The sequence below is a fragment of the Stegostoma tigrinum genome, chromosome 44, assembly GCF_030684315.1.
Source record: "Stegostoma tigrinum isolate sSteTig4 chromosome 44, sSteTig4.hap1, whole genome shotgun sequence".
Taxonomy (NCBI): Eukaryota; Metazoa; Chordata; class Chondrichthyes; order Orectolobiformes; family Stegostomatidae; genus Stegostoma; species Stegostoma tigrinum.
This window is the reverse complement of record NC_081397.1, coordinates 13375194-13384776: the sequence shown is the minus strand read 5'-3', so window position 1 is coordinate 13384776 and position 9583 is coordinate 13375194. Positions and strand designations below refer to the sequence as shown.

The window sequence follows — 9583 nt, the reverse complement described above, 5'->3', positions numbered from 1 at the left end:
AGGGAAGTTACTTGCTGCAGTATCCATAGCCTTGGCCCTGTTATTGTAGCCAATGCATTTATCGGGTGAGTCCGGTTCAATTTGTCCTTCATGGTAGCTCCCAGGATGTTGACAGTGGAGGATACAATGATGCTGAGGCCCAAGTCAAAGAATGCCTTACTGCACGACTCTGTGACACAGTTTTACACTCACACACTGATCAGACTTGATATAGCCTCCATCCACCCTAACAGCAAGCTCTATCACTACAACCCCCGACTACAATCCCAAATCTCTCTGGTATTGTATAGGTTAACGTGAGTGATAGTGAACAGAATTGGACATGTTGCACTGACCCTGAGAACAATCCTCCTGTATTACAGTGGGGTCATCACTATTCCTTCCCCTCTCGGAAAGTCCGTCCGGGCACACACTCACCTTGACAGTGGTTAGCTACATACCCCCCATGCTGAGAAACTGCACCATCTGTGTGTCTCTGTTTAGTGGAGAACAGCTGATCTCCGGTTGGGATTGATTTTGTACTGTTCACTGTCAGAGCAGGAGGAGCAAATACAATTGAAAACATTGGAAACGCTCACTGAAGCGAAGGCCAAGCTGAAAACCGAAGTTACCAAGAAAGCAGCAAAGAAATGAACCTGGCATTGTATAGGTTAACGTAAGTGATAGTGAACAGAATTGGACATGTTGCACTGACCCTGAGAATGAACCACGTCGGGTGAGCCTGAGCCAGAGGCAGTCATTGAGGAATGTGACATGGCTGTGGAAAGTGAAATGGCTGGATGAAGGGTCTCGGCCCAAAATGTCAGCTTTTGAGCTCCTTAGATGCTGCTTGGCCTGCTGTGTTCATCCAGCCCCACACTTTGTTATGATGGCTGTGGAAATGTCAGTTTCAGTTCCTGTCCATTTCTATTTCACATATTCAGGGAGACAGTAACACTGGCGCAGAAACCCCGCTTCACAACACAGTCCCCAAGAAATGATTTTGTCTGATTCACCGGGAGCAATGGAAACTGACTTTGTCGGATTCTACAGCATCTGCAGTTCCTGCTATCTGTGAAATGGAAGCTGACTTGCTGTCTTCTGAAAGAAAGGCCAGGACATGGGCTTTTAATTGTTTCACAACTGCTTTTAAAATTGTATCAGTGATATCAGCTTTTGTGCTCCTGAGATGCTGCTTGGCCTGCTGTGTTCATCCAGCTTCACACTTTGTCATCTTGCCTTTAAAATATCCAGGTTTTATTATCTTTGAACATAAGTTTGAGTCTGCAGGTTTTCTGCCGGGCCTTGTGTTCACTGCCCTTGTGGAGAAAAGGTTTAGTTCCAGATCCAGTTGGGGGCGGGAGTTAGCTGGAGGCGGAGCTGGACATTTCTCTGCCTGTCACTCAGTTGCCTGCCCGGGCCGCCTCTCACTCTCTGTCAGCTCTTTCTCAGTCAGGTCGGGGCGGGCTATATAAAAAAGGAAGGTGAGGCACCTCGGGTCTTATTCGGCAGCGATTGGAGTGAAGAAGCGTGATGTCTGGAAGAGGGAAGGGAGGTAAAGGCCTGGGAAAGGGCGGAGCGAAGCGGCATCGCAAAGTGCTCCGTGATAACATCCAGGGCATCACGAAACCAGCCATCCGGCGCCTGGCTCGCCGTGGCGGGGTCAAGCGCATCTCGGGCTTGATCTACGAGGAGACCCGCGGGGTGCTGAAGGTTTTCCTGGAGAATGTGATCAGGGATGCGGTGACCTACACTGAGCACGCCAAGCGCAAGACGGTGACTGCCATGGATGTGGTGTACGCTCTGAAACGCCAGGGCCGCACTCTGTATGGATTCGGCGGCTGAGCAAATCGTCCCTTTTCCAGCGAATCCAAAGGCTCTTTTCAGAGCCACCCAAACACTCCGATTGAGAGCGGAGACCTGAGGATGGGGAACCAGCACATAGGGCTGGTGCAGCGACTTTTAATTTTGCATCAATCCTTCAGGAAATATATTAACTTCGTGTGCCGCGTTGCAAGAGAGAGAGCGCGATTGTTAAATTATACTGTCTGCAGTAACGTGTTTTATAATCAAGATATCCCTACACTACAGATAGAGGTTTCACGGCCAGTCGAGACGATACGGTTCTGCAGCTGGTTATGTCACATACAGAAGGAGCGGCCGGCTCCGTCATGCGACCATGGCTGATCTGTTTCTCAACCCTAAATCTTTGATTCTCTTCCATGTGAATACCAGAATATCAGTAATAACACCAGCTGTCCATACCAGGAATAATAATTTGCTCTGTCCGTAATTTTGGGCCCAGGCGCAAATGATACATATTACAGTGTTTGTCCTTCATTGACGCTCCCAGGAATGATAATTTGTTCAGTTTTGATTCTGGTAGCCGTGCCGAGGTTTTAGTGGCGTGTTCATTCCACCTGCCTGTTAGAGGTGCGTCAGGAAATGATTCAGAGCCCTCTCCGCGCTGACTGCAAGTTAGGTTCACAAGAAAATTTTGTAAAGCATAAGATATAATCTTAGGCGCAGGCGCATGGGACTTTACTTGTTAATATTTTGTAAGGTCAGGCTGAAATCGGCGGGCGATTTGAAATTGACCAACTGTCATTTCAAGTTAACCAATCAGCCTCCAATAATTATTTTACTGCCTTTTCTGTCCTTCAGTGGCTGTTTCTCGGGGATTTGAGGGACGGGACTGTATCCAATCCCAGCTCTAGGGCGGGCTCTCCATTCCCTTAAATAGGCAGCGCCGCAGCAGACTCAGCATTGAGAGTAGCAGCTTGTGTGTGTGTGTTGTAGAGAATGGCCAGAACCAAGCAAACAGCGCGCAAATCCACCGGAGGGAAAGCTCCCCGCAAGCAGCTGGCGACCAAAGCGGCCCGCAAGAGCGCTCCGGCCACGGGCGGAGTGAAGAAGCCTCATCGCTACAGGCCCGGCACGGTGGCTCTGCGGGAGATCCGCCGCTACCAGAAATCCACCGAGCTGCTGATCCGCAAACTGCCGTTCCAGCGCCTGGTACGGGAGATCGCTCAGGACTTCAAGACCGACCTGCGCTTCCAGAGCTCGGCCGTGATGGCCCTGCAAGAGGCCAGCGAAGCTTACCTGGTGGGTCTGTTTGAGGACACCAACCTGTGTGCCATCCACGCCAAGCGGGTCACCATCATGCCCAAAGACATCCAGCTGGCCCGGCGGATCCGCGGGGAGCGCGCCTAAACGGAGCGTGCCCGGCCCTGTACATTGACCCCGAGAAACACAACGGCTCTTTTCAGAGCCACTAAACTGTCCCGAGAGAGCAGCAATCGTCAGGCACTGGACTTTAGTTAATGTCAACACACAGCATGCTATTGATGTCTCAATGCAACACGAGTTACAGAAAATGAATGGGTCTGGGATGCACGAATTCATGTTGAAGACGAGGCAACTCGGGACAATCAGGTTTATAAATTTTCAGTAATCACAACAAATTCAAGTACTGCATTCCACCCTTTATAATTGATACATTTCCAATTGGACCGCCTGTGTGGGAATTGCTTCCCGTGGCGTTTTCCCAGCTGTAACTGAACTTGCCGGAGAAGGAGGGTGGGAAACAATCGCCAATTTCAAAACCCGCCACATTACACAAATGATTTTTGTAGTTTTGGCCATGCAATCGAAATTTTGCCCAATCTCCGACAAGTGTATTCGATCCTCTGAGGATGGTCGGTTCTGTCTCGCATGGCATCTTTCTGGGGCCGAGCTATTCCATGTCTCATGTTCCCTGGATGGGGATACCGCTTTGAGTCACTATTTAAAGTCGCAGTCGCTGTCCCTGCAGCAAACCCTCCAAATTTATTCGTCCCGTTCTAGTTTTATCACTGTTAAAGCGAAAACAAAAGAGATTATTTCTGCGCATTTACCGGACCGTGTTTGCACATAAAATGAAAATTAGTTAGCCAGCAGTGAAAGTCTAGCTGCTTTTCACTGATGTTGTGGGTGGCTCTTAAAAGAGCCTTTGGGTTGTCAGATTCAAGAAGTGTCTTCACTTTTTAGTGGCGCCCCCAGCGGCGGTTTTCTTGGGCAGCAGTACGGCCTGGATATTAGGCAGCACCCCACCCTGAGCGATGGTCACACCTCCCAGCAGCTTGTTGAGCTCCTCGTCGTTGCGCACGGCCAGCTGGAGGTGCCTGGGGATGATGCGGGTCTTCTTGTTGTCCCGGGCTGCGTTACCGGCCAGCTCGAGGATTTCAGCCGTCAGGTACTCGAGCACCGCAGCCAGATAGACCGGCGCTCCGGCACCCACACGCTCAGCATAGTTACCCTTTCTCAGGAGCCTGTGAACACGGCCCACCGGGAACTGCAGTCCAGCCCGGGACGACCGGGACTTCGCCTTCGACCGAGCTTTACCGCCACCGCCCTTTCCTCTCCCAGACATCGCCACAGTCTCAAACACTTTCACAGAAAATACTGCAATGCGGCCACATCCCGCACTCTTATACCTTCGGGAGGAATGGGGGTGCGGCCATTGCTGATTGGTCACATTGTTCAGTATCTCCTAATGTCGTTTCAATGCCCAATCAGATATCTGCTTCCCTCACCAATCCGGAGAGGGCCCGGGGAGGAGGCCGGAAAATCCCGGCGCCAAATCTTCAACCGCTTTCTTTCAAACTGGAGAAGCCCGCCAATAACTTCGAAATGGGTAGAAGTTTTACAAAGAAGAATGCGTTCATACTTCAGATAATTTGCTTGTAGAATACACCTATATACGTCAACACCATCTCTGTCTAATTTCCCGGCCTAGTTGAAACCAACTATTTTTGATCTTGAATTCCCCCCACCCCGCGAAAAAACTTAACATGAAGCGGAAGGGGGAAAGAAAAGCCCGCCGAAAGTTATTCTCTGCACAGATTGAATTTAATTCACATCTACACCCGGATATAATAATCAAAGTATCACACAACTGTTTCTTTCTCGTTGAACTCAATACTGCTTTAAACAATATTTTACAATCTCGCTCCCTATTGCACAAGATCAACAATGTTTCTACTTTTGCGATGCCAGTCCGGCAGCTGTTCTGCTTTTATCTCAGTTCACTTGGAAATTTTCCCGCCGACAGCAGAAAGCCTCATTTATAGCTTTCTGCAAAACCGGATAGAACCCGCGGGGAGATTTGAAAATAAAACAAAATTCGTCGGCGTGGAAACCGTAGGAAAATACCGGCGCCAAATCATCAACCGTTTTCTGTCCGATTTGAAAACCCCGCCAATATGGGCAATACGAGGAAGAGGTTTTACAAGGATTTTTGCGTTCATGCTTACGATTTAATTTCCTTTCAGTTAAAAATGTTCACTTCACATAATCTCTCTCTGTCACTCCCTAAGCAACACCGTTTTCAGAAAACATTGTAAAATAGCCCTCACTTATTGTGCTGGATCAGTCTTTCCGGACGGTCTCGGTTCATTTTGAAAGCCTCTCACCGACAGCAGAAAGCCCCACACACTGCAAACTGAAAAAAAATCGGATAAATTCCCTGACAGATTTGGAAATTGAAAAAGGAATCGCGCGGCATTTCTCTTAATGGGACTCAAATAAGAAATCATAATTTTTCATTGCCACGGGTGAAATCCAGCGTTCATATCCCATTGGGACAAATTTGAAAAACCCTCCAACATGTAGGATATAGGGGGAAAAGTTTCACAAAGAGGAATAAACAGTTTAATTTTTCTTTGAATTTAATTCAATTTCACATTACAAGTGCACGCTGATGTATTTATAAAAACTTACACCACGTTTTTCGGGGTGAACGGGTTAAAACTTGAAACAATAGTTTGAAGTTGCCCTCCCATATTCTCCTTGAACACAACAGTTTCACACTTGCGACTGCAATCCTGGCTCTGGCTTTATCGCAGTTCATTTTGAAAGCCTCTCACCGACAGCTGAAATCCTCAATGACAAGAGATTCCCCCAACAACTTTTCGTGGGACTCGAGCAGTTAGTTTTCTTTCCAGGGGGTGAAATTCCTGATCAAGGGGTAAATAATAACTGGAACACATAGGAGTTGTTGAAAAAAAATGACTGACTGACGATGAATGTGTTTTCTGTACAGCGAGGGAGAGACTGGGTAGGAAGGCATCCGAAACGAACCGACAGAGGGACAGGGACAGCACATTAATTTTTAGAACGATTGTGTAAACAAAGATAAAGATTAGAGACATTAATTATAGATACCGAGAATCATTTACAAACGAAAAATGGTTCAACTGCTTCATTGAAATTGTGGGTGGCTCTGAAAAGAGCCGTTGGGTTTTGGAAGTGTTTTTTTCAGCACAATGTGGGGTCTCACTTGGAGCTGGTGTACTTGGTCACCGCCTTTGTACCCTCCGACACGGCGTGCTTGGCCAGCTCCCCGGGCAGCAGCAGCCGCACCGCGGTCTGGATCTCCCGGGAGCTGATGGTGCTGCGCTTGTTGTAATGGGCCAGGCGGGAAGCCTCCCCTGCGATACGCTCGAAAATATCGCTGACGAACGAGTTCATGATGCTCATCGCCTTGGAGGAGATGCCGGTGTCGGGGTGAACCTGCTTCATCACTTTGTAGATATAGATGGCGTAACTTTCTTTCCTGGACTTTCTCCTCTTCTTACCGCCTTTCGCTGGCGCCTTCTTGATGATTTTCTTGGCGCCCTTCTTGGAAGTTGCCTGCGCTTTCTTCTCATCTACCATCGTGACGGTCACTTTCAGACACAGAAAAAGCAAAAACGGGCTCGGAGCTCGCTTTTTATAGCCTGACCACGTCAGCAATGCTAATGAGGGATGGGGGAAAGTTTTGTTCGTGATTGGACAGTTAAAAGGAATGTCAAACATCACATCAGCCTCGCTGTGATTGGTTAGTTTATGGAGACAATGCGGATCTGTCAGGATCTTCAATGAAATGCGAGACACAAACCAAATTCTGTACACGGAACAAACTCCGAGCTCACTCGTAAAATCAACTGGTTATTGTCATTTAATGATATCTTGAACACAGTTTCTGAGTGATTTTAATTGTGGCAGTGTGTTTTGTTCTACTCAAAGTAATCTTTCTGTGTAATATTATTTTATTTCATCTCTCTCTGAGTTCCGCAGGACACTTGTGTCATTGAGAGATTCAGGTTTATTGAAGGATAGTTTTGTCCAATGTCTGTCAGTCTTTCCTATGTGAAAATGCGAGTGCAGTTATCTATCCGTCCCTGTCTGTTTATGCAGTGTGAGTGATTATCACTCTCTCACAATCTGTTCCTGTCATACAGTCATAGAGATGTACAGCACTCTTGGGTCCACCTCGACCATAATAATCAGATATCGTAAATTAATCTAGTCCCATTTACCAGCATTTAGCCGATACCACTCTGAACCCTTCCTAATCTTGTGCCCATCCAGAAGCCATTTAAATGTTGTAATTGTCGTATCCTCCACCACGTCCTTTGGCAGTTCAATCCAGTTATGCACCACTCGCTGCGAGCTAATGTTGCCCACCTTAGGTTGCTCTTCAACATTTCACCTCTCCACTTAAGCCCATGCCCTCGAGTTATGGATTCCTCTCCTCTGGGCAAAAGAACTTGATTATTCACCCTATCCATGCTGCTCATAATTTTATAATCTTCTGGAAGGTCACCACTCGGCCTCCAACACTCCGTGGAAAACAAGCCCCTACAAACCCTGTCTCTTCAGTCTTTCCCCAAAGGCCAAGTCTCCAACCGTGGCAACAATCTTTTAAACATTTTCTGAACTCTTTCAAGTTTAAAAACCCCTTCCCATTTTAAGGGGACACCAGATCCGAATGCATTTTCTCAGAAGCTGAACCAATGTTCTGTACATTCACAACATGACCTCCCAAACCACACATTCAATGCACTGACCAATAAAGGCAAGTGTATCAAACACCTTCTTTGCTGACCTGTCTATCTGTAATTCCATTGCAAGGAGCTATGAACCTGCACTCGAAGACCCTTTGGTTTGGCTTCCCTGGAGCTTATCTGGAGTCTGCCAGTCCTGCCCTGACTTTCCCTAACAAAATGTAGCACTTCATGTTTGTCAAGATTAAACTCCATCAGACAATCCACAGCCCATTGCTCCTTTTGATCAAGGTCCCATTGTAGTCTGAGGTCATACAGCATGGAGAAAGGCCCTTCAGGTCAAATTGGTTCATGCTGACCACAGTGCTGATTCAGCTAGTTCCAATTGCCTGAATTTGGTCTATGTCTCTCTAAACCCTTGCTATTCAAATGTTTTTTTCAATGTTCCTATTGTACCTGCCTCAACCACTTTCACTGATTCCACATATGCACCACTCTCTCATGTCCTTCTTAATCCTTTGCCCTCTAGTTTTCAATTCCCTATTCTTGCAGAAAAAATACACTGTATGCATTCATCCTAACTGTCCTCTGATGATGTAACACACATCAATAAGGTCATACCTCATTCTCCTATGTTCCAAGGAATAAAGTACTCTCCTGGCTTACCTCTCCCTATAACTGAGGCCTCCTTGCCCTGGCAACATCCTCGTAAATCTTCTTTGCACACTTTCCAGTTTAAAAATGACTTTCCTTTAACAGGATGACCAAAACTGTACATTATCCTCCAAATGTGGCCTTACCAGCAACTTCTACAACTGTAACGTAACTCTTATACTCAATGTTCCAACCAATGAAGGCCAGCATGTCAAATGCTTTCTTCACCACCCTGTCCACTTGTGGCATCACTTTCGATGAGCCATGTACTTGTATTCCAAGGTGCCTCAGTTCCACAACACTCCTCAGGACCTGAACACTTCCTGTGCAAGTCCTACCTTGGTTTGACTTCCAAAGTGCAAAACCTCACACTTCTCTGTATTGAATTGCATTTTCCAATCCTCAGCTCACTTACCCATCTGATCAAGATCCTTCTGTTATTTTTGACAAACTTCCTCGCTATTAACAATGCCTCTCAATATTGTGTCATTGGCAAACTTACTCATCATACCTTGTACATTGACATCCAGATCATTTATGTAAATGACACATAACTAACGTCTCAGCACAGACTCCTGTGGCACACCACAAGTCACAGGCCTCCAGTCCAAGAAACAATCTTCAACCATCACCCTCTGCTTCCTCCCATCAAATACATTTTGAATCCAATTAGCCTACTCACCCTGGGTAGCCATGCAACCGAACCTTCCTTATTGGCCTGCTGTGCAGGACTTAGTCAAAGGCCTTACTAAAGTCCACACAGACAACATCCACTGCCCTACCCTTATCTATCTGTGTGGTTACCTCTTTGAAAGTCTCAAAACATTTGTCAGACATGACTTCCAACTCTCAAATCCTTGCAGACTATCCCTAATCAGACATGGAATATCCAAATGTTGGTTGATCCTGTCCCTCACTATCCTCTCCGCTAACTTGCCTCCCAGTGATGTCAGCTCACTGGCCTGTAGTCCCCTGGCTTGTCTTTGCTACCTTTCTTAAACAATGCAACAACATTACCCACCCTCCAGTCTTCCAGAACTTCACCAGTGGCTAAAAAGAAAGCAAAAACCTCTGCAAGGGTCTGTGCAATTTCTTGACTAGCCTGCCACATCATCCAAGGCTGGACTTGATCAGGCCTCGGG

At 46.9% G+C, this 9583-nt stretch overlaps 3 protein-coding genes across 5 annotated transcripts in view; 1 reads left to right on the top strand and 2 right to left on the bottom strand.

The window, feature by feature from the left end:
* Window positions 1–3192, top strand: part of LOC132207182 (uncharacterized) — a 245502-nt gene extending 242310 nt beyond the window's left edge. Inside the window, exon 2 of the mRNA XM_059642394.1 lies at window positions 2866–3192. Within this exon, the coding sequence (XP_059498377.1) occupies window positions 2866–3192 (327 nt within the window). The remainder of the gene's footprint in view (window positions 1–2865) is intronic.
* An 805-nt stretch (window positions 3193–3997) lies between these two features.
* Window positions 3998–4400, bottom strand: LOC132207146 (late histone H2A.2.2-like). Its single transcript, XM_059642321.1, has one exon. The coding sequence runs from the start codon at window positions 4388–4390 to the stop codon at window positions 3998–4000; it is 393 nt and encodes a 130-aa protein (XP_059498304.1). The 5' UTR covers window positions 4391–4400.
* A 1305-nt stretch (window positions 4401–5705) lies between these two features.
* Window positions 5706–9583, bottom strand: part of LOC132207173 (late histone H2B.L4-like) — a 228244-nt gene continuing 224366 nt past the window's right edge. For 2 of the 3 annotated variants that reach the window (XM_059642380.1, XM_059642382.1), the window contains one exon: window positions 5706–6755. In XM_059642380.1, the coding sequence (XP_059498363.1) occupies window positions 6295–6675 (381 nt within the window). In that variant the 5' untranslated portion in view covers window positions 6676–6755 and the 3' untranslated portion in view covers window positions 5706–6294. The remainder of the gene's footprint in view (window positions 6756–9583) is intronic. The other variant, XM_059642383.1, reaches the window with a different exon arrangement.